At 63.2% G+C, this 23,426-nt stretch overlaps 1 protein-coding gene across 2 annotated transcripts; it reads left to right on the top strand.

Moving 5' to 3' along the window:
• Window positions 1-19,071, top strand: ABCA2 (ATP binding cassette subfamily A member 2). Of its 2 annotated transcripts, none has more exons than XM_079112734.1 (48): window positions 1-198; window positions 3,738-3,831; window positions 4,813-4,924; window positions 5,002-5,165; window positions 5,385-5,512; window positions 5,626-5,736; window positions 6,027-6,245; window positions 6,525-6,892; window positions 7,109-7,268; window positions 7,834-7,962; window positions 8,081-8,248; window positions 8,319-8,415; window positions 8,689-8,862; window positions 8,944-9,046; window positions 9,118-9,232; window positions 9,342-9,532; window positions 9,662-9,812; window positions 9,897-10,101; window positions 10,269-10,433; window positions 10,515-10,695; window positions 10,781-10,993; window positions 11,075-11,271; window positions 11,361-11,543; window positions 11,760-11,944; window positions 12,053-12,173; window positions 12,431-12,667; window positions 12,741-12,947; window positions 13,184-13,286; window positions 13,372-13,691; window positions 13,745-13,979; window positions 14,061-14,166; window positions 14,253-14,364; window positions 14,436-14,496; window positions 14,571-14,745; window positions 15,030-15,145; window positions 15,215-15,362; window positions 15,432-15,555; window positions 15,624-15,756; window positions 15,896-16,013; window positions 16,241-16,419; window positions 16,486-16,627; window positions 16,711-16,845; window positions 16,954-17,057; window positions 17,123-17,215; window positions 17,289-17,391; window positions 17,465-17,602; window positions 17,684-17,890; window positions 18,372-19,071. In XM_079112734.1, the coding sequence occupies exons 1-48, from the start codon at window positions 133-135 to the stop codon at window positions 18,405-18,407; spliced, it is 7,332 nt and encodes a 2,443-aa protein (XP_078968860.1). In that variant the 5' UTR covers window positions 1-132; the 3' UTR covers window positions 18,408-19,071. The 2 variants fall into 2 exon arrangements, with proteins under 2 accessions (XP_078968860.1, XP_078968859.1); XM_079112733.1 differs by having other exon boundaries at window positions 118-198; window positions 13,766-13,979.
• The last annotated feature ends 4,355 nt before the right edge of the window (window positions 19,072-23,426 follow it).

Here is a 23,426-nt window from a genome sequence, read left to right as displayed (position 1 = left end):
CGGAGCCGGTCCCGGACGCCCGAGCGCCCCGCCCCCGCGCGGGCGATGCCGAGCGGCGCGGCGGGCAGCGGGGCCCGGCGGGGCGCGCAGAGGAGCGGGCCGCGGCGGTGAGCGGCGGAGCGCGGCCGCGCCATGGGCTTCCTGCACCAGCTGCAGCTGCTGCTCTGGAAGAACGTGACGCTGAAGCGCCGGAGCCCGGTGAGCCCCCGCGCCCGACCGCCAGCCGCAGGCCGCGCGCCCGGGTCCGCGGCGCGCTCCCCGCGCGTACGTGAGGCATCGACGCACGCAGACCCCGGCGGGCGCGGGCCGAGCCCCCTCCCCGCAGCCCCGCAGCCCCACCGCTTCGGCCGAATCCCGGCCTTGCGGAGGGTCTCGGCGGTGTCAGCGCGCCGCCCGCGCCCGCCGACACTCGCGGCGCCGGGCTGAGTCACGGGCGGACGCCCTCCGCAGCGCTCGCCGGCCGGCTGCGCGGGGGATGGGGGTGGGGACAGGTGGCCCCCAGGACTCGGGCTCCCGGGAGGTCCTGGCTCCCAGGACCCAGCGCTGGCCTGGGGCACTCCATCCAGCACCGAGGCTCCGTGGGCCTGGACCCACTCCTCCGGAGCCCCGCAGCGACCTGTCCCTTCCCTCCCTCCACCCGCCCTCTGCCCTTGGGCAGACGCCTGAGGCCCAAGTTGGTTCCAGGGAGCCGCCGCCGCCGCCGCCGCCGCCGCCGCCTCCTCCTCCTCCTCCTCCTCCTCCTCCTCCTCCTCCTCCTCCTCCTCCTCCTCCTCCTCCTCCTCCTCCTCCTCCTCATCATCATCCTCCTCCTCCTCCTTCTCCCCCTCCTCCTCTCCTCTCCTCTCCTCTCCTCTCCTCTCCTCTCCTCTCCTCTCCTCTCCTCTCCTCTCCTCTCCTCTCCTCTCCTCTCCTCTCCTCTCCTCTCCTCCGCACCTCTCCTGGCACGTCCACAACCCTCGCTTCTGCCTTCTCTCCACCGAGACCGCCCTGTGCCAGCCTCGCCCAGCATCCCAGCACCTTTTCTCCTCTGGGACAAGTTCTCCCCGAGACTGATCCGCACTCTGAATCCTGCAGCCCCAGGCATCTCTGGGATGGGTCCTGCCAAGTAGAGCTGTGACCACCAGCTCACTCTCAGCACTTCCGGGGGGCAGCCAGAACACACAGAGCTGTGAGGGCAGGGTTCCTGGGTGGGGAGCAGGGCTGGGGCATGGGTGTCCTGCTGGCCCTCGGCTGCTTCTCCTTGCTCTGGCCCCAGGAGGGCAGGTGCACCACAGGAGGCCTGGGCCAGCTTGGGTTTCTGAAGGCCCTTGGGATTTTCCAGCACAGGGGACAGGGTGGTGGGGGTTCTGAGGCGGAGGTGGCATCCTTTTGCCCACCCTGGGCACTAGAATTTCTTGGGTGGCACCAGCTGCTGCCTATGTTCCTCCTTGAGAGGGGCTTCAGAATACACAGTGGAATACCCACGGCTGTGGAAGGGTAGGGTAGTCATCATCATTACAGCCTACAGGGTTCCTCTGGGCACCTGGCCTTGGCTGGGAGCCAGGGTTGGGTACATGTCCTGCCCACAGTGCCTGGGGCTGGCAGCATGGGGTCTTGAGGATTGGGCCACAGCTCTAGCTATTTGGTCCCTGGGGACAACAGGGTGGGGCTGGGGGCTCATATTAGTATTAGCCCCAGGGTGTTTGTCAGGAAGGCCCCCCAGGGCTTGGGAGCAGAGACTGGAATGTGGCCCCTGCATCCACTGGGACCCCAAGTCTCAGGGAAGGGAGCAGTAGCTTATGGGGCTGCTTGTCAAGCAGGTGGGAGGTGCCCTCTGTTCTACCCCCAGGATTGGCCCCTGCTAGATTGTGCTGTTTCCCCAGAACTTTCCAGGTCCCCCACCATACAGCATTCCTAAAGGCCCCTAGGCCACCGTGGAGGTCCCCAGCCTATGGCTGTGGCAAACGGGAATTTCTTTCTCCAAGAGGACTGAGTTTGCCTGTGGGACTGGGGCTGACTGGACACCGGGCACTCTTCTTCTGGATCCCCACTTTCCCAGGAAGGGCCTTGGGCATTGGAGCTGGACTCCTGGGGCCGGGTTTGGACAGGCAGAGGCTTGGTCTTACCTGCTGTGTGCCATGCGGGGGACCGGGTATTCATGTGCAGACTTCGGGGGGGGGGCAGGAACCCAGGAACTTTGCCCTGTATGCCCCCTCCTCCCCGAGGCTATGCCTCAGTTTCCTACCTGGGATGGTGGGATGTGGGTCCACCTGGGGCCCCAGGCCGCCCTTGGTGGACAGAGGAAATCATTATCACCAAGTAACTGGGGCAAAAGGCCACAGCATCACCCTTGAGTCCCCCTGTCCTCACCCTTGTCACCGCAGTCATGGGACTTGGGGTGGGGGGTGGGGGGCAAGGTCTGGGAGGGTATTAGACCCTGGGACAATGTTTACCTACAGGGCTGGTCTTGGGGGAGAGAAGTTGGTCACCTGCAGGAGCCCAGGTGGGGCACCCAGGTGGTGCTGGACCTGTGCCGCCTGCCTGCCAACCAGGACTCTCCTCCTCCTGGCAGCTCATGCTGGCCACAGCCGTTGCTATAGCAATGGGGGAGGTAGCCATGGTGTGTTGCTGCAGTTATGGTGGCAGAGGTGCCTGTGTCCGGCGGGTGTGGGTGGGGCTGGCACCTGGCCGTGACCCCTGCCTCCAGCCACCCTTGCTCTGGGGTGCTCACAGCTCCTCCTCGATGTCCTGGCCTCCATCCTGGCTCAGGGAGGGGGTGGAGGCTGGCACGGGCTGGGGTGAGTGTGGGGTGTGGACACACAGCATGGTGTTCTGGATCACAGAGCACTATTGTCCAAGCACAGTGGGCGCTGCCGGGGACCAGGGCTGAGCTAGCCACACACAGCACTGCTGGGGCCTGGTCTATTTCGGTGTGGGGGTGAGGACGAAGGGAACCGGTGGCCCTGAAAAGATCCATGGGGGAGGCCCAGGGCCCTCTGTCCTGTGGGTCTCAGAGAGGGCTGGTCTGCAGGGCTCCCCAAGAGCACTGGCCCTCCCACCCCCATCTCTGAGCTGGGGACCTAACAAGGAAGCCTGGGCCCTGGGGGTCTCGAGCACATCCCTCCCACTCAGAGCAGGCCCCTCGGGGCTCAGCTTGTGGCCTGGCTTCAGGTAGCAGGAGTTGTCCGTGAGAGGCCCCAGTGGACAGCGGTGCCTTTGCCTCAGAACTGGGGGCTGTCAGACTTCTGGCAAGGTCTCCCCAGAGGCTCGGGGCCCTGGGCTCAGGTGGGCCTCCCTTACCTAGGCCTCACTTCCCAGGTCCTGGTGGGGGGTGACCCTGGGAGTAGGTGGGAGCTGCAGGAAGAGACCATGTGGGTCTGCAACGACCTCCAAGGTCTTGCCCAGCCGCCCCGAAGCTGAGGGGGGAGATAAGCGCGGGGCACAGTGGATCACTGGTGGACTGACCTGGCCCTGCTGGCTCAAGGCTTTCAGAAGGCCGGTGTTCCCAGTGTGGCAAGTAGAACTTAGAACAGGGGACAGGAAACCTGTTTGGGGGCGCCAGCTAATGCTCACCTCCAGGTGCCCCAAAAAGGGCTGCGACCTTGGCCGGGCCTGAAGAATTTGTGCTGACCTTCGGTCCTGACTGGCTGGGCTGGCCTGGAGGGAGCTTAGGGAGGGGCAGAGCCCACAGAGGTGCCTCACGTGCCGCTGGGCAGGTGGTGAAGGGAAGCCAGGCTTATGTGGTCCACCCTTTTCAGTGGGTCCTGGCCTTCGAGATCTTCATTCCACTCGTCCTCTTCTTTATCCTGCTTGGGCTGCGGCAGAAGAAGCCCACCATCTCAGTGAAGGAAGGTGAGGCAGCGGCCTGGTCTGGGGCACAGCAGGTGGACAGGGAGGGTCAGGCCCGCTGCTGCGAGCATGTGTGCCCAAATGCACGTGCCTGACTCTGGCTCCCCAAGCGTGGCCCCGGCCACATCCCCTAGCTGTGCTGTGGAGGTGTGGCTGGCTGTGTGGCCACCAGTGTGACAGTCCTGTGGCTGGCAGGCTGGGCACTCACTGTCTCCTCTGTTCTGTTTCGACCCCCTCCCCCGCCCCGCATGGTCTTGTCCTCTTCCGCCGGCTGCGTGCAGTCTGTAAGTGACGGCCCAGGTGGCAGCTGTGGGGCCTGTGTGGCCTCCTGGTGCAGCTTGAGCACCCTTCCTGCTTATATTAACAGCACCCCTGCCCCCGGCCGCTGACTTCTGCAGAGCTCCTGCCCTGGTCAGGAAGAGCTGGCTTACAAGGCAGTGGTGGGCAGTGATGGGGTGGTGGTGGGTAGCGAAAGGCTAGGCCAACTGGGCCACCACTGATGTCCTGGTCAGGCTGCTGGGGCATTTCCTCATCAGGGTGTCTGTGGGATCCCCTGGCCATGCATTCTAGGGGTGGGATGCCTGGGTTAACCTGGGCTAAGTCTGGGCTAGCCTGAGCTGGGGCAGGGTCAGCCTGGCTGCTCTCCCTTCAAACTCCTGTGGGCTCTTGCACTCACTCTGCTAACCAGCTGGCCTGAGAGGTCAGAGGTCGTGCCCAGTAGAGCCTCAGTGCTCCCCTGGGCCCTGTGGGGGGATGTGTCAGGGCATTGTGGCTTCATGGGCTCAGGAGAGAGGGAGACTCTGGGAGTTATAGGGGAAGGGGTGGCAGGGCCTCTTTGACCTCTGACCTGCTAGAATCATTTGCATCAGAACTCTTGGCCCTAGCACAGCCATGGGCCAGGTGCTCTGTCCTGCCCTCCCTGACGTTCTCTCGACCACCCCCTAGCCTGTCCCTCTACTTGACCCCTTTCCCTGTCCCCTCCAGCCTTCTACACAGCAGCACCCCTGACCTCCGCCGGCATCCTACCTGTCATGCAGTCTCTGTGCCCCGATGGCCAGCGGGATGAGTTTGGCTTCCTGCAGTATGCCAACTCCACGTGAGTGACCCCTGCCCCTTGGGAGCTGGCCACTCCCCCTCCCCCATCCCAGAGGGTGACGTCCCCTGGTGGTGCAGGGTCACCCAGCTGCTGGAGCGCCTCAACCGCGTGGTGGAGGAGGGCAACCTGTTTGACCCAGCACGGCCCAGCCTCGGCTCGGAGCTCGAGGCCCTGCGTCATGACCTGGAGGCCCTAAGCTCAGGCCCAGGCACCTGGGAGAGCCACTCGGACAGACCTACAGGTGCGCGCTTGGGAGGTGGGCTGCAGGGGAGGGCCTCAAGCCCTGCTTTGTCACTCTGGGCAGTGACCAAGCTCTGCCTGGGTTTCTGCATCTGCACGGTGCTGCTCCACACGCACGTGCTCTGGCAGGCCTCTCCAAGCTGCCTGCTACAGTCGCTGAGCCTTGGTGCTCTGCCCAGGGTAGTGCTGACCCTTCAGCTTCATCTTTCTGCCTGTCCAGTGTCCTCCTTCTCTCTGGACTCGGTGGCCAGGGACCCACGGGAGCTCTGGCGTTTCCTGATGCAGAACCTCTCACTGCCCAACAGCACAGCCCAGGCCCTCCTGGCTGCCCGTGTGGACCTGCCCAAGGTGAGATGGGGCATGCCTCAGCAGTGGGCACAGCACTGGCCTGGAGTGCTCCTCCAGTGTGGTGGGGAAGGGATGCAAGGGCCCCAGCCTGAGGCCTGCTCCCTCCCCGCCAGGTCTACCGCCTGCTTTCTGGTCCTTTGCCTGCCCTGCATGGGGAGTCAGACTTTCCCAGGGGTCAGGCACCTTGGAGCCGCCTGGGTAGCAGTCCCCTACTCCGGATGGAGGTGAGGGGCCTGTCCCTGGGATGGGAGCTGTAAGCCTGCTCTGGGTGGGGACTTCTGCCCTCTGGGTGAGGAAAGGGCCCTCCCTGGTCACGTGGGGCTCCTTCTGTAGTTTGCGACTGGCATGGGGAGGGAGAGGAGGCAAATGGTGACATGAGTCTCCAGAGGTCCGAGGCTGGCACAGCAGTTGGGGCAGGGTGAGGCCCAGACCACCCGGCCTGGGCCTTTGGTCTCCTCCTGGTTGGAATGGAGTCCCTGTGTGGCCCCAGCTGTCCCCTGCATCTTGCCCTCAGGAGCTGCTGCTGGCCCCTGCTCTCTTGGAGCAGCTCACATGTGCTCCAGGTTCTGGGGAGCTGGGCCGGGTCCTCACCATGCCTGAGGGTCAGCAGACAGCCCTGCAGGGCTACCAGGACACTATCTGCAGTGGGCAGGCTGCAGCTCGTGCCCAGCGCTTCAGTTGGTTGGCTGCTGAGCTCCGGAACCAGCTGGACATGGCTAAGATCTCCCAGCAGGTAAGGCCCTGCCTGCCAGCTGACTGGGTTGGAGGAGGTGCTGGCCTCCCTGCGGTCCTAGGGAAGCTTCTGTTGTCAGGCAGTGCAGGGGACGGTGCCTGCGGCTCGCCATCTAGTACCCCCCACCATGATTCATGCCCCCTGGCTTCTATCTGTAGTTGTGGGCAGCCTCCTTCCCCAGCCGTGTCCTCTGCGGGTGTCCTCCCTATTCCACCCTGACCTCACCCACCCACCCGTAGTTCCCAGTCTGAGTTTGGCCATGTGCCCCATCTTCCCTAGCTGGGCCTGGACGCCCCCAACAGCTCGGACTCCCAGCAGCAGGCGCCACCCCCACGCAGGCTTCAGGCACTTTTAGGGGACCTGCTGGATGCCCAGAAGGTTCTGCAAGATGTGGACGTCCTGTCAGCCCTGGCCCTGCTGCTGCCCCAGGGCGCCTGCACTGGCCGGGCCCCGGTGCCTTCAGCCAGTGGTCCGGGGGGTGCAGCCAATGGCACTGGGGTTGGCACAAGTGCAGGCTCCAACTCCACGGCAGAGGAAGGCCCCCCGCCAGCAGCAGCCCCGGCCTCCCCAGACACCCTGCAGGGCCAGTGCTCCGCCTTTGTGCAGCTCTGGGCAGGTCTGCAGCCCATCCTGTGTGGGAACAACCGGTAGGTCTGGAGGGTCAGTGAGGACACGTGGCATATTACCTGAGCCCATGACCTGGTCCTGACACAGGGCCCTCCCACTTAATGTCTTTTGGTACCCTGCCCGACGTCTAAGCCCTGACCAGATGTCTACCCTGATTCCCTGCCCCACTCCTGAGCCCCTTGCCCAGACCACAGCACCTACCTGACCTCTGACTCCCCGCCCCCCACCTGTGCCAGCACGATCGAGCCAGAGGCGCTGCGGAGGGGCAACATGAGCTCCCTGGGCTTCACAAGCAAGGAGCAGCGGAACCTGGGACTTCTTGTGCACCTCATGACCAGCAACCCCAAAATCCTGTATGCACCCGCAGGCTCCGAGGCTGACCGCGTCATCCTCAAGGTACGCGGGTCTGGCATGCTGGTGCATGAGCTGTGCGTTTCACACAGGCAGGAGCCCAAGGCTGGGTGGCGGATTCTGCAGGCCTGGGACCTCTGCAGAGGTGGTCAGTAGAACGGGCATAGTAAGGGTGTGGCACCACACAGGCCATGGTCCACAGGCCCTGGAGCACTGATGTGGCTCTACAGGTGAAGGGAACCTGTGGAGTCCAGGGGTTCAAGGTACAGAGGCATTGGGGTGCTTGGATGCCCTGGTGGGGCTGATCTGCCTGGGGTTCCCTGCTGGTTGGCCATGACTGGAGCAGGACAGTGCTGGTGGGTGAGAGGTGTGTCTAGGGATTCCCAAAGCAGCATCCAGTGGGTGGGGTATTTGGAACTGGAACGAAATCCTGTCTGGAACAGGAAGGCCAGGGCTGGAAATTGACCTGACAAGGCCCAGGGCATAGAGGGGTTCTAGGACGGGGCGCCTCCAGGTGGGAGTGCTGCCAGAGCAGGACTGGGGAAGTGGGGGAAGAGAGGACCCCCATGCTGGCTGGGCACCTTCCTGGAGTCCCCTGCCCTCACTACAGGCCAACGAGACTTTTGCCTTTGTGGGCAACGTGACTCACTACGCCCAGGTCTGGCTCAACATCTCTGCCGAGATCCGCAGCTTCTTGGAGCAGGGTGGTCTTCAGCAGCATCTGCACTGGCTGCGGCAGGTGCTGTGGGTGCTGGGTGGGGATGGGGAGGTGGCCTAGCAGGTTGTGGGGTGGGGGAGCCCCTTTCTCCCCAGGCTGGTGGGCTCTGGCCACCCTCTGAACTGGCCTTCCACCCCAGTACGTGGAGGAGCTGCGGCAGCACCCGGAAGCACTCAACCTGTCGCTGGAGGAGCTGCCCCCCGCCCTGCGCCAGGACAACTTCTCGCTGCCGAACGGCACAGCCCTTCTGCAGCAGCTGGACACGATTGACAACGCGGCCTGCGGCTGGATCCAGTTCATGTCCAAGGTGGGGTGGCACAGCTGCGCCCCCCATCCCCTACCATGGCCAGGGCGGACTCTAAGGATGCCTCCCCCAGGTGAGCGTGGACATCTTCAAGGGCTTTCCGGACGAGGAGAGCATAGTCAACTACACGCTCAACCAGGCCTACCAGGACAACGTCACGGTGTTTGCCAGTGAGCTGCCATCCGGCGCGGGGGTTCCTGCGGGGCCCCTCCACCCGCTCCTCCTGCCCCGCCCTATGTCCCGCGCAAGCGCCAGTCCTCTTTTACCCTCCCACTGCTCGGCCCACCCTGTCCTCTAGCCCTGCCCGCTTCACCACCCAGCCCCGCCTTGCTAAGGCTCCGCCCCACAGCGCGGCTTCCCCTGCAGCCCGGCCCCACCTTTCCCTGGCCCGCCCCTGACCCTGCTGGCCCCACCCCTCGACCCCGCCTGCCTCGGGTCCCCAGGTGTCATCTTCCAGACGCGGAAGGATGGCTCGCTGCCGCCGCACGTGCACTATAAGATCCGCCAGAACTCCAGCTTCACCGAGAAGACCAACGAGATCCGCCGCGCCTACTGGCGGCCCGGGCCCAACACCGGTGGCCGCTTCTACTTCCTCTACGGCTTCGTCTGGATCCAGGGTGAGGGGCAGAGCCGCCGGCGGGGGCGCGGGTTCCCGCGGCGCGGCGCACGAGGCCGCTGACGGCTGCGCCCGCCCGCAGACATGATGGAGCGCGCCATCATCAACACCTTCGTGGGCCACGACGTGGTGGAGCCCGGCAATTACGTGCAGATGTTCCCCTACCCCTGCTACACGCGCGACGAGTGAGTGGCGAGCGTGCGGCCCGAGGGGGCCCCCGAGGCCGGAGCCGCGCTCACGCCTGTGCCCCCACCAGCTTCCTGTTCGTCATCGAGCACATGATGCCGCTCTGCATGGTGATCTCCTGGGTGTACTCTGTGGCCATGACCATCCAGCACATAGTGGCTGAGAAGGAGCACCGCCTCAAGGAGGTGGGCGCCTGGGCACCTGCGGGCACCCACCTGCCAGGCTGGGCTGGACAGGGTGGTCCCTTCCTGTGCCCTGCCCCAAGGGGCCTTGCCTGCCACCCACCCACCACAGGTAATGAAGACCATGGGCCTCAACAACGCGGTACACTGGGTGGCCTGGTTCATCACTGGCTTTGTGCAGCTGTCCATATCCGTCACCGCACTCACTGCCATCCTCAAGTACGGCCAGGTGCTCATGCACAGCCACGTGCTCATCATCTGGCTCTTCCTGGCTGTCTATGCCGTGGCCACGATCATGTTCTGGTGAGCACTGGCCGGGGGCACCCAAAGCTGTGCACACGCCCTTTTGGGGTTGCTCTGGGCCCCAGCAGGGCGCGCAGGATGGGGGGCTTTGGGCACAGTGCTGAGGGTGCTGTGGCCACACCTGCACAGCTTCCTGGTGTCCGTGCTGTACTCCAAGGCCAAGCTGGCCTCAGCCTGTGGTGGTATCATCTACTTCCTGAGCTACGTGCCCTACATGTACGTGGCGATCCGCGAGGAGGTGGCTCATGACAAGATCACGGCCTTCGAAAAGTGCATTGCGGTGAGGGCCCCGGGTGGATGAGACAGGTGGGGTGGGGTGGGGTGGGGTGGACACTGCCCACAACTGATACTGCTGTCTTCTTAGTCCCTGATGTCCACCACAGCCTTTGGCCTGGGCTCTAAGTACTTTGCGCTGTATGAGGTAGCAGGTGTGGGCATCCAGTGGCACACATTCAGCCAGTCCCCTGTGGAAGGCGATGACTTCAACCTGCTCCTTGCTGTCACCATGCTGATGGTGGACGCAGTTGTCTATGGTGTGCTCACGTGGTACATTGAGGCTGTGCATCCAGGTACAGGCCTACCTGAGGCTGGAGGTGGGAATCCCCAGCAGCGGTGGGGCCAGGTCTGCGCTTCCTCCCAAATACAGCAGGGGCAGCTCCCTGGGTGGGCAAATGACCCACACAGTCAGTCACCCCCAGGTCTTAGGTCAGTCTCCTCTTCTCTCCCCAAACCCCAGGCATGTATGGGCTGCCCCGGCCCTGGTACTTCCCACTGCAGAAGTCCTACTGGCTGGGCAGTGGGCGGACAGAGGCCTGGGAGTGGAGCTGGCCCTGGGCACGTGCACCCCGCCTCAGCATCATGGAGGAGGACCAGGCCTGCGCCATGGAGAGCCGGCGCTTTGGTGAGGCTGGCACCAGAATGTCGGTTGGGGTGGGTGCCCCGGGGCAGCCCCCTGCCCCGCTGACTCACAGCCCTGGTGCAGAGGAGACACGTGGCATGGAAGAAGAGCCCACCCACCTGCCCCTGGTCGTGTGTGTGGACAAGCTCACCAAGGTCTACAAGAATGACAAGAAGCTGGCCTTGAACAAGCTGAGCCTCAACCTCTATGAGAACCAGGTGGTCTCCTTCCTGGGCCACAATGGGGCTGGCAAGACCACCACCATGTGAGTAGGGACAGGAGAGCGTAACCAACTGGGCAGGGTGGGATCCCTGCTGGGGGGTGGGTCATGACCCTGTCCACCCACCCAGGTCCATCCTGACTGGCTTGTTCCCGCCAACCTCGGGCTCGGCCACCATCTATGGGCACGACATCCGCACAGAGATGGATGAGATCCGCAAGAACCTGGGCATGTGCCCGCAGCACAACGTGTTGTTCGACCGCTTGACGGTGGAGGAACACCTGTGGTTCTACTCACGGCTCAAGAGCATGGCGCAGGAGGAGATCCACAAGGAGATGGACAAGTGGGTGGGCGCAGGCGGGGCGCGAACCCTGGGCGGGGCCTCTCCAGAGCCCCCGCCATCGCCCTCCTGTCTGGTCCCCAGGATGATCGAGGACCTGGAGCTGTCCAATAAACGCCACTCCCTGGTGCAGACGCTGTCAGGTGGCATGAAACGCAAGCTCTCTGTGGCCATAGCTTTTGTGGGCGGCTCCCGCGCCATCATCCTGGACGAGCCCACTGCCGGTGTGGACCCCTATGCTCGCCGGGCCATCTGGGACCTCATTCTGAAGTACAAGCCAGGTGAGTGGAACACCCGGCTGGCATGGGCAGGTGTGGGCACCCCTGCCCACTCTGACCCACCCCTGAGCCGGGTCTGGACCACCCTGCAGGTCGCACCATCCTCCTGTCCACTCACCACATGGATGAGGCTGACCTGCTGGGGGACCGCATCGCCATCATCTCCCATGGGAAGCTCAAGTGCTGTGGCTCCCCGCTCTTCCTCAAGGGCGCCTACGGCGACGGGTACCGCCTCACACTGGTCAAGCGGCCTGCTGAACCCGGGGCCCCCCAAGGTCTGTGCTGAGGCTGAGCTGGCCTCGGACTACCCCTGCCCCAGGACCCCTACCTGGGACCCCACGGTGGAGAGGCGGACCCTCACCATCACTCCATCAGACCCAGGATGCAGGGGGTCTGGCCCCGCCCCACGTCCCCATCCTGACCTGGTTCCCATCAAGGGCCCTCTTACTCGGTCTCCTAGTGAGCCCCTCCCGGCTCTGCCTCCCTTCCAGAGCCAGGACTGGCATCCAGCCCCCCAGGCCGGGCCCCCCTGAGCAGCTGCTCAGAGCCCCAGGTGTCCCAGTTCATCCGCAAGCACGTGGCCTCTTGCCTCCTGGTCTCAGACACCAGCACCGAGCTCTCCTACATCCTGCCCAGCGAGGCCGCCAAGAAGGGGGCCTTCGAGCGCCTCTTCCAGGTGTGAGGGCGGAGCACAGGGTTCGGGTCAGGGGCCAGGCCGGGCGGGAGGTGGGCGCACCCCTGCCCCATGTGTCCACCTGCCTGGCCACACTCCACGCCCTCACAGCACCTGGAGCACAGCCTGGATGCATTGCACCTGAGCAGCTTCGGGCTGATGGACACGACCCTGGAGGAGGTGTTCCTCAAGGTGTCGGAGGAGGACCAGTCGCTGGAGAACAGCGAGGCTGGTGAGGGGCCCCAGAGCTGCCCCACCCACAGGGCCTCCCTTGGGGGTGTCAGGGACTCCTGGGTGATAATGAGAGGCCAGGACTGCCCAAGGTCAGCTTGGGTACCGGGTGGTTGGGCATGGTACCACAGTTCCTGGTTAGGTGTAAGGCTAGGAGCTGGGGTCCTGGGTGGACAGCAGGGGCTGAGCTGCTGGGCAGGCCTTAGGGGCAGTCGGCCTTCAGCCTTCCCCCGCTCGCTGTCCCCTCCTCTGTGGCAGACGTAAAGGAGTCCAGGAAGGACGTGCTTCCTGGGGCAGAGGGCCTGGTGTCTGGGGAGGGCCAGCCCAGCAATCTGGCCCAGTGCTCAGAGCTGGCCCAGTCGCAGGCATCCCTGCAGTCTGTGTCCTCAGTGGGCTCTGCCCGTGGTGATGAGGGAGCCGGCTACACTGATGTCTATGGCGACTACCGCCCGCTCTTTGACAACCTGCAGGATCCAGACAACATCAGCTTGCAAGGTGTGGCCGGGAAGGCCAGGCCGGGTGGGCCCCGGGGTGCGGGCTGCACACTCAGCCCAGCCTCTCTGCACAGAGGCAGAAGCGGAGGCCCTCACACGGGTGGGGCAGGGCAGCCGCAAGCTGGAAGGCTGGTGGCTGAAGGTGCGGCAGTTCCATGGGCTCCTGGTCAAGCGCTTCCACTGTGCCCGCCGCAACTCCAAAGCTCTCTGCTCGCAGATCCTGCTGCCTGCCCTCTTCGTCTGTGTGGCCATGACTGTGGCCCTCTCTGTCCCCGAGATTGGTATGACTGCCCGTCCTGCTGGGGGCAGGCTGGTGTCCAGCCCTAGCCTGTCTGGCTCCACCTTCTCTCAGGCCTCCTTGGGGATGTCTCCCCTGCTCTGGACCTCATGGGGGGCCGGGTTGGGAGTCCTACCTCCCAGGGGCTGAGACCCCAAGCTTGGGCTCTCTGGGTATTAGGAAGGGACAGGCCTGGGCTGTGGCAGGCGCTGGAACCTGCTGACCCTGCTCCCTTGCCAGGCGACCTGCCCCCGCTGGTGCTGTCCCCCTCCCAGTACCACAACTACACCCAGCCCCGGGGCAACTTCATCCCCTATGCCAACGAGGAGCGCAGGGAATACCGGTGAGGCCAGGGCTCCACGGGAGGCGGGGGGGGGGGGGGGAGGGAAGATGGTGCCCCCACCCCACTCACCCAGTGCCATCCCTAGGCTGCGACTGTCACCGGATGCCAGCCCCCAGCAGCTGGTGGGCACCTTCCGGCTGCCCTCGGGAGTGGGTGCCACCTGCGTGCTCAAGTCTCCCACCAACAGCTCGCTGGGGCCCACGCTGAACCTGAGCAGCGGGGAGTCCCGCCAGCTGGCCGCGCGGTTCTTCGACAGCATGTGCCTGGAGTCCTTCACGCAGGGACTGCCCCTGTCCAACTTTGTGCCACCCCCACCTTCTCCCGCCCCATCGGACTCCCCTCCATCCCTGGATGAGGACCCGCTCCAGGCCTGGAACACCTCCCTGCCATCCACCTCGGGACCAGGTACTGGCTCGCGAGGGCTGCTGGGTGCACGGGACACCAGGGGTATGTCTCAGTTTGCCACGCTGTGCCCACAGAGACGTGGACGTCTGCACCTTCCCTGCCACGCCTGGTGCGGGAGCCTGTCCGCTGCACCTGCTCTGCGCAGGGTACGGGCTTCTCCTGCCCGAGCAGTGTGGGCGGGCACCCGCCCCAGATGCGTGTGGTCACGGGAGACATCCTGACGGACATCACGGGCCACAATGTCTCTGAATACCTGCTCTTCACCTCTGACCGCTTCCGGCTGCACCGGTGAGCTGGGCGGGCGGTCTGTCAGGGAGGGCCGCTGGGCGCTGCCTGCCCGACCTCACTGCCCTAAACCCACGTGCCCAGGTATGGGGCCATCACCTTCGGCAATGTCCAGAAGTCCATCCCAGCCTCCTTTGGCGCCCGGGCCCCGCCCATGGTGCGGAAGATCGCAGTGCGCAGGGTGGCCCAGGTGAGCTGTGGCCGGGACCTCGCGGCAGGCAGCTGCTGTCTAGGGCCTGGGCTCGGGGCCTCTCTGAGCCCGCTGTCCTTCCTCAGGTGCTCTACAATAACAAGGGCTACCACAGCATGCCCACCTACCTTAACAGCCTCAACAACGCCATCCTGCGCGCCAACCTGCCCAAGAGCAAGGGCAGCCCTGCAGCCTACGGTGAGCTGGGCGTCGGGGCTGGGCGGGCGGGGGTGGAGCAGGGCCTGAGGCTGCCATCCCTGTGTGTGCAGGCATCACCGTCACCAACCACCCCATGAACAGGACCAGCGCCAGCCTCTCCCTGGACTACCTGTAGGTGGGGCAGCCCCGGTGGGACCGGTGGGCGGAGCAGCCCTGAGCCCGGGCCTGAGCCTTTCCTCCCCCAGGCTGCAGGGCACAGATGTGGTCATCGCCATCTTCATCATCGTGGCCATGTCCTTTGTGCCGGCCAGCTTTGTGGTCTTCCTTGTGGCTGAGAAGTCCACCAAAGCCAAGCACCTGCAGTTCGTCAGTGGCTGCAACCCCGTCATCTACTGGCTGTCTAACTACGTGTGGGACATGGTGTGCCTGCTCACCCCTTTCTGACCCCTGCCCCATCCCCCACTCCTGCCCCATCCCCCACCTGCCCATCCCTCACCTGCCCTGCCCCTCCCTCACCTGCCCCATTCCTCACCCCTGCCCCATCGCTCGCCTGCCCCTGCCCATCCCTCACCTGCCCATCCCTCACCTGCCTTGCTCCTCCCTCACCTCCCCTGCCCCTCCCTCTCCTCCCCTGCCCCTCCCTCACCTGCCCCTCCCTCCCCTCTCCCCTTCCCGGCCCCTCCCTCACCTCCCTACCTTTGCAGCTCAACTACCTGGTCCCAGCCACCTGCTGCATCCTCATCCTGTTTGTGTTCGACCTGCCAGCCTACACCTCGCCCACCAACTTCCCAGCAGTGCTCTCCCTGTTCCTGCTCTACGGGTGAGGGGCGGTGTGCAGGGGTGGTGGTGGGTGGGCCGGTGCCCGTGTGACCCTGCCGCCTGCCCGCAGCTGGTCCATCACGCCCGTCATGTACCCGGCCTCCTTCTGGTTCGAAGTCCCCAGCTCAGCCTACGTGTTCCTCATCGTCATCAACCTCTTCATCGGCATCACGGCCACCGTGGCCACCTTCCTGCTGCAGCTCTTCGAGCATGACAAGGTAGGGGCAGGCGCAGCGGGCGGTGGGGCGGGCCTGGGGCAGCGGCCCTGAGGCTTGCCTGGCCCCCAGGACCTGAAGATAGTCAACAGCTACCTGAAGAGCTGCTTCCTGGTCTTCCCCAACTACAACCTGGGCCACGGGCTCATGGAGATGGCCTACAACGAGTACATCAACGAGTACTACGCCAAGATCGGTGAGGCCGGGGGACAGGGGTGGGGGGCGGGGGCCAGCCCCGCACACCGCTGAGCCTGCTGCCCACAGGCCAGCTTGACAAGATGAAGTCCCCATTCGAGTGGGACATTGTCACACGCGGGCTGGTGGCCATGACGGTCGAAGGCTTCGTGGGCTTCCTCCTTACCATCATGTGCCAGTACAACTTCCTGAGACAGCCACAGTGAGTCCTGGGCAGTGGCAGGGCAGGCGGCCGCTTGCCTACCCTGCCCTGGCTACAGCAAGAGGGCTGAGTGGATGTTGGTGGGGTTGGGTGGCAGCAGGGGTGGCCTGGCCAGTCACTGTCCACCCTGTCCCCATAGACGAATGCCAGTATCCACCAAACCTGTGGAGGACGATGTGGATGTGGCCAGTGAGCGGCAACGAGTGCTTCGTGGGGATGCTGACAATGACATGGTCAAGATTGAGAACCTGACTAAGGTGGGCCCTGGGCAGTGAGAGGGTGACAGGACCTGGAAAGGGCGGACAGTGGGGTGGGGAAAGCCGAGGCTCAGCCCGACAGTGGAAGTAGAGCGGGCCAGGCACACGGGGGCGGGGCCAGGTACACGGGGGCGGGGGCAGGCACACAGGGGCGGGGCCAGGTACACGGGGGCGGGGCCAGGCACACGGGGGCGGGGCCAGGCACACAGGGGCGGTCCCTCTGCCAGGTGTACAAGTCCCGCAAGATCGGCCGCATCCTGGCTGTGGACCGCCTGTGCCTGGGCGTGCGTCCTGGCGAGTGCTTTGGCCTCCTGGGTGTCAACGGAGCCGGCAAGACCAGCACCTTCAAGATGCTGACTGGAGATGAGAGCACCACTGGGGGCGAGGCCTTCGTGAACGGGCACAGGTGCGCCGGGGCGCCTGGGGGCGGGGTGCCCGTGCCGCCCTGGTGCTGACAGGCCTGCCTCCCCAGCGTGCTCAAGGAGCTGCTCCAAGTGCAGCAGAGCCTCGGCTACTGCCCGCAGTTCGATGCCCTGTTCGACGAGCTCACGGCCCGCGAGCATCTGCAGCTGTACACGCGCCTGCGCGGCATACCCTGGAAAGACGAGGCGAGGGTGAGGGCCTGTGGCAGGGCCGCCGGTGGGCGTGGTGGGCACAGTGGCGCCAGCTTGAGCCTGCGCGGACATCTGCCCACCAGGTAGTGAAGTGGGCCCTGGAGAAGCTGGAGCTGACCAAGTACGCAGACAAGCCTGCGGGTACCTACAGCGGCGGCAACAAGCGGAAGCTGTCCACTGCCATCGCGCTCATTGGGTACCCTGCCTTCATCTTCCTGGTGAGCCCCGCCTTGGTCCTCTGGTGGGGAGTCGGTCCCCCGCCTTGATCTTCCCGGTGATCCCAAGTGGGATGCCAGCACAGTGGCTGAACCTGACCCCCACCCCAGGATGAGCCCACCACAGGCATGGATCCCAAGGCCCGGCGCTTCCTCTGGAACCTCATTCTGGACCTCATCAAGACGGGTCGCTCGGTAGTACTGACCTCTCACAGGTAAGCCCCCTGCCCCACCCCGCCCCCAGGGGCCCCTCAGTGTGCAAACCGGGTGTCTCCTGCAGCATGGAAGAGTGCGAGGCCCTGTGTACGCGGCTGGCCATCATGGTGAATGGACGTCTGCGCTGTCTAGGTAGCATCCAGCACCTGAAAAACAGGTGAGCCAGGGTGGAGTGCCAGGTACTTCTGGTGGGCCCCACAGGGCTCCCGGCCATGGCTTTGTCCCACCAGGTTTGGAGATGGCTACATGATCACCGTGCGCACCAAGAGCAGCCAGAACGTGAAGGAAGTGGTGCGGTTCTTCAACCGGAACTTCCCAGAGGCTGTGCTCAAGGTGGGCAGGGCCTCATGGGGCCAGGGGACCCTCTCTGGCCCAGTGGCCCTGACCTCTCTCCAATTCCACCCAGGAGCGGCACCACACCAAGGTGCAGTACCAGCTCAAGTCCGAGCACGTCTCTCTGGCCCAGGTGTTCAGCAAGATGGAGCAGGTGGTGGGCGTGCTGGGCATCGAGGACTACTCAGTCAGCCAGACCACCCTGGACAATGTGAGCAGACTGGCAGTGGGCGGGGGGCATGCAGTGCTGGCCCAGGCCCACCCCACCCACCTGCCTGCCTCTGCTGGCTAGGTGTTTGTGAACTTTGCCAAGAAACAGAGTGACAACTTGGAACAGCAGGAGACTGAGCCTCCCTCAGCCCTGCAGTCCCCCCTCGGCCGTCTGCTCAGCCTTCTGCGGCCCCGGCCAGCCCCCACTGAGCTCCGAGCACTGGTGGCAGATGAGCCTGAGGACCTGGACACAGAGGACGAGGGCCTCATCAGCTTTGAGGAGGAGCGGGTGAGCCACATGCCACCGTCCGTACCACCAGGGCTTTATGACCAGGGCAGTCAGGCCAGCTCTGCAGGGACCCAGGCCACTGAGGGAGTCAGGATCTGGGATGGAGGTGCCTGCTGCTCAGAGGTCAAGGCAGCAGAGAGGGACCTGTGTGTGCTGAGGACTAGAGGAGACAGGGGAGACTGGGACAGGCGGAGAGAGACCAAATGCAGAGCCCATAGCATGCTAGTGGCTCTGGGACTCCAGAGCAGAGCTGGGGAGCAGAAGGGACCAGAGCCTGCAGACAGAGGAGAGACGTAGACGCAGCAGCCACAGGGCTGGGCAGAGCTGCATGGAGGAGCCCAGGCCCGGACAGAACATTGGGGGGGCAGTGGAGGCAGGAAAGCCTGCGAGAGCCAGGCCCCGGCCAGCGTCCCAGTGTGAGTGCCCTCAGTACCAACCAGGGTGCTGGAGGACACCTGCCCAGCCCGTCTGCTCCCGCCAGGCCCAGCTCTCCTTCAACACGGACACACTCTGCTGACGGCCAGGAGCTGAGTCAGGGATGCAACCGTGGGAACAGGAGTCAGCTGGTGGCTGAGGCCCTGCCTGTGCCCTTCAGAGTCCACCTGCCAGGCCCTGGAGCGGGAGGTTCAGGACCAAGGGGCTTTTCGCCTCCTCCAGCCACCACCATCCTCAGCCCTGCCCCATGGTCACATGGCCGCCCTGCCCTGATTGTGCCAAAGGCTGGCCCGGCCCTGGGCTGTGCGCACCCTCACCCTGCTTTGCCTTAAACCCTTGGGGTCTGGCCTGGCCCCTCTCCCTGCCCAGCTCTGCCAGCCCTTCTCTGGAGCGACCAGGTCAGGCTGGCTTCTCTCTCACTGACCACTGAAGCCACAGCTGCAGGGCCTGGGGCTGGGACTGTTCACCTATTTATTTTGCTTTAAGGAGGGGCTCCCTTGCCTTGCTGCCAGGCAGGACAGTGGCCACCCATGGGAAGCTGTCGACGTGGTTGGGGCTGCCTTGGCTGCTGGCAGAGTGGCAGTAATGGATAAGCTGGCCCTGCTGGTCAGGTGAGGGGCCAAACCCCTCCCTGCCCCCTCCAGCTGCCTTTGCTCTCCCGCCCAGCTTGGCCCCTGCCGCGCCCACCTGGGAGCCAGGCCTGTACAGAGCGCACACGTTTGTTTTCAATAAATAAGCGAAACTCACGCGAGTGTGTATCTGCGGGCAAGGGCATGCAGAAGGTCCCACCGGGCCTCGTTATTGCCACCACTGCTGCCTGACCCTGAGGGTACTTCTGGGCTGGATGAGCTGTGCTGGGAAAAGCCCTGCTGGGTCCAGGTATTGGGCAAGGTCAGCTGGGTCAGCGTGGAGGAAGGGCCCAGGGCCCAGCTGGAGAGGCAGGCAGGGGCTCATCGTTCCCACACAGCCCAGGCCCTGCACTGGGACAGCCCCTAGTTGGGAGAAGCCCATCTGGTGGGGTCCACAGACAGGCTGGCAGCTCGGTGGAAGGTCTCCTGGGCCCCTGCCCATCCCATCTGAGCCTCCTCCCTGCCTGGCTCCCCCCACCCAGGCCTAGTATCCACAAAGGGTGCTGTGCTATGTGCTGGGCTGTCCATCTGGAGGATGGAGGGGGCTTCCAGGTGGCCCTCGGCTGTGGCTGAAGTCCAGGTAGAAGGGAGAACAAGGAAGGGCATGCCAGACAGAGGAGCACACGCAGGGACACACCCACGGGCCACAGGAGCCCGGGTGCCAGGTTGCTCCAGGTGGAAGACAGCAGGTGAGATCCCCAGACGCTCCATGTGGCTTGGCCGAGGTCAGACTCCCATTCTAGTTTTCAAGTGCCTGGGGGGTCACGGAAGGCCCCTCCGGAGGGCACTCAGCTGGCGGAGGGGTGCATGGGAAGGAGCTGGGGAAGGACAGGTGTGGGTCCCTGGTGCTGCCGGGACAGCTGCAGCACTGTGCTGGAGTCCCAGAGGCTGGACCCAGAGGTGCCCCTGGGCCTGGGGCAGCTCAGGAGGGGAGAGGGTATGAGAGTCTCCAGGAATGCCGGCTCCACTGGAGGCGGGCAGGGGTGGATCTGGTTTAGTCCAGTAGAGAGGTGGGGCTGCCCTCAAGGCAGGACCATGCAGTGGCCTCTCGCGGCCTGGGCCTTTATCCTGCAACTGCAAGGAGCTGAAACCTGCCAAAAAGAGGACCCCGAGGTCCAGAGGGGAACACAGCCTGGCACAGCACCCAGTGAGACCCTGTGCTGAGCCACACCCAGCTGACTCCTGCCCGCACTAGTGACAGTTTGTAACAACCCCACCACCGTGTTACTGACAACAGACTCACAGAGCAGTTGGAGAACAGTGTGCACCTGCAGGCCCTTGACTGCCTTGCTGGGCTCAGCTCGGTAAACACCCTCCTGCTGACCACCTGAGTGCAGGCCGCAGTCCCAGAGCTGGAGCCTTCTCTCCCAGGAGTGAGACCGTCGGAGAAGACAGGGACGCATCACCCAGGTTCCGGGTGTCTCAGGCATGCCCTTAATAGCTGTTTCAGACGTTCCGGGATCCAGTCCGGAATCATGCTCCTACCTTGCCTTGTCCTGCAAAGTCCTCTGCAGTACCTTCAGCTGTCCCTTCTGCCCTTCGACTAGGACAGGACTCACAGAGCCTCCACCTGGGTGGGACTCATCAGACACAGGCTTGACCTGTGGCAAAAACGCCATGCCAGGGCTCCAGAGGTCCCTGTCCCTTGGCCTGTAGTGCTACAGGTGGTTTCCTGGCCAAGAAATGGCCGCTGTCTCCACAGGAAGTGTCCCTCGCCATCCAAGACCTGGGAAGACAATGGGCAGGAACAGCCGGTCCACACACCCAGTCAGGGGGCAATAGCTGAGGTGGTCATCTTCTAATTATTTGCCTCTCTGCATTCATCAGCTGGCATTTTTTGCTAAACTTTTGAAAACATCAATGCAGGCTGGTAGGTTTTTAAAAAATCCAAGTCACCACTTGTCACGTCGCCTTTGATTGTCTGCACTCGGGCAGGACGTGCTCAGTGCTGGCCTTCTGTCTCTTCTCATGCTTGCTTCGCCCTGCGAGGGGTCCTCTTGTCCTTTTTTTTTTTTTTTCTTCCAAAATTCAAACTCTTTAAACATTTAATTCTTCAGCTATTAGGAGGTGGGGAGGGGCTGGAGAGGGGCGGGTTACAGCCTCTGTCAGGATCTCTGTGTCCTTTTGACCTCTCCTATTAGTCTTTGAGGGTGTCCTTGCTTCCTCTGCCCCTCGCAGGGTCAGGCATTCCCCCAGGGAGCCTGTCTCAGCCCACCTGGGGCTGCTCTGGACCATGCACTGGGGTGCCCACAACAGCAGACGTGACTCCTGTAATTCTGGAGGCCGGACGATCAGGGTGCTGGCATGGTGGAACCCTGGTGAGCGACTCACCTGGGCCACACTACTGTGTGTCCTCAAGTGGAAGAGCCTGGACTGGGGGGCCCTGTCCTGGGGGTTGCTGATCCCATTCACAACGGCTTAGCTTTGTGCCGATCACCTCCTAGCACTTTACCTCTGGGGAAATGACAGTGCCTGGCAGAGCCCTGGTTATCTTTTGGGGGCTGGTCTTTGGAAACAGGATCTGGGCATTGGGGCTGCTCACTGCTGGAGGGTGTCCCTTTAGGCACCACATGGACAGGGCATGGAAATACCTGTGCAAGTCCCCACCCGTGCCCCAAGAGCACCCCAGTCCCCTCAGCTTTCCCCACAGGCCTGTCAAAGCAAAGGGGCTACACCTCATGGGGAAGGGTCTCTGGAGGGGCAGAGCATAATGCATCAGTGCATCCCAACCATAGCCCTGAGACCTCCGTCCCAGGGTCTGCTCCGCATGGTGGGAGGGACCTGCAGGGCACTGGGGGGCTTAGGCACAACCCTGTGGGGGGCGACAGATTTCTGTCCTTTAAGACATACTGTGAACGTGAAAAGATTCACACTGCAGATGGACAGAAGGCTCATGCTGGGTGTCTGTCCTACTTGCCAAGGGCACCCTGCAGCCAGTCTCCACCGCAGTCAGAATATGTACTAATGATGCTTTCTTTGATTTCCTGGGGTTTTCCCCATCTGGATTAGTTTGCCGTGGCTGCCAAACAGTGCAACATGGTGGAAGGTGGGCTTCAGAAATCTCCCGCCTTTGTTCAGGAGCTCGATGTCTGAGACCCAGGGGTCGGCAGGCTGGCTCCTCCCGGGGGGCCAGGCTGGCTGTGCCGTGGGCCAACTCCAGTCCTGGGGTGCAGCCTCTTTGCCAGCCTAGGCTCTCTGCCCTCCTGTTCACGTGGTATTCTCCTGTGTGTGCATCCCTGTGTCCTCTGCCTGGGCCTCATGCCTAAGCAAGTGCTCCATCCCAGTCCTTTTTTATAAGGACAGCCATATTGGATCAAAACCCACACTGATGGTTTCATTTGAATTTAATTACCTCTGTAAAAAATACTATCTCCAAATAAAGTCACATTCTGGAGAGATCCAAGATGGCGGACTAGAGGGAGGCTGCGTTCCTTGTCACTCCATAACTCAGGTTTCGAGCAGAGGACATCTGTTTCTTGGTGAGACAGTTTTTGCTGCTTATTGATCCCCTGCTCTTTACCCCATCTGTCTACTGTGATCACCTGCAGTCTGCCAGCATATCGACTACCTTTAGAGTGCAGATTGCGCACTTACTGGCACCTATCATCTGCCATTTGCCTGCCTCTTGCCTGTCTATTGCCTGGCTATCACCTACCCATCACCCACCGCCCGAGGTTCACCACCCTATAGTCCCACAGCAGTCAACAGACTGACCGCAGACCCCCAGTGGAGCACCGGCTGCTTGCTGTTGCCTGGAATTTTATTGTCACAGTACCTGCAGGTTTGGTGACACGTGGCTGCTGCCATTTTGAGACAAAAGCCAGGCCCCATAGGACCCCTGGCTGGACTCACCGAGCCCCATCTCCAGGACCTGACAGCCCAACAGACCACTCCGTACCTCTGGGGCCCCCAGATGGACTGACTGGTCCCACAACCAGACTGGCCACACCCCACCTCCAGGACCTCCTGCTGACCACGTCCACACCCCGAGCTGCAGCTCCCCATTTGCCAACACTTTTGGAAGCTAGAGCGGCCATCTTGGATAATCCTGGAAGCGGTAGCTCCCATCTTTAGGTGGGGCAAATCCCACCCTGAGACGCTGCTGGAGGCTTGAAGCTCATTGTCAGGTACCTCTCAGGCATCAGGCTGCTGAACTCTGGGAGGTTTGAATACTATATGACTGTTTTGTGTAGATTTTCTTTTCTTTCCACCTTTTTGAAAAACTATATGTTTTTATTTCTTTACTTTTCTTACTCTATTTTCCTTTTGTTTACCTGTTCCCTCAGAGTCTCTTTCTCCCTTTTCTCATGCTAACAACCAACTTCTTTTGATTACACTCTCACTCTTTCTATTATCTAGAACTTCTATATATTCTTTTCTTATCTCATTAACAGCTACATCCTACACCCCTTCCCATCCTCTTTGTCCTCCATTAGAAACTGCAGACCTTATTGCAAATCTGTTTGTTATAC

The sequence above is a fragment of the Sciurus vulgaris genome (genome assembly GCF_902686455.1).
Source record: "Sciurus vulgaris genome assembly, chromosome: 15".
Lineage (NCBI taxonomy): Eukaryota > Metazoa > Chordata > Mammalia > Rodentia > Sciuridae > Sciurus > Sciurus vulgaris.
The sequence above is the reverse complement of the archived record's forward strand: the minus strand, read 5'-3'. Positions and strand labels throughout refer to the sequence as shown.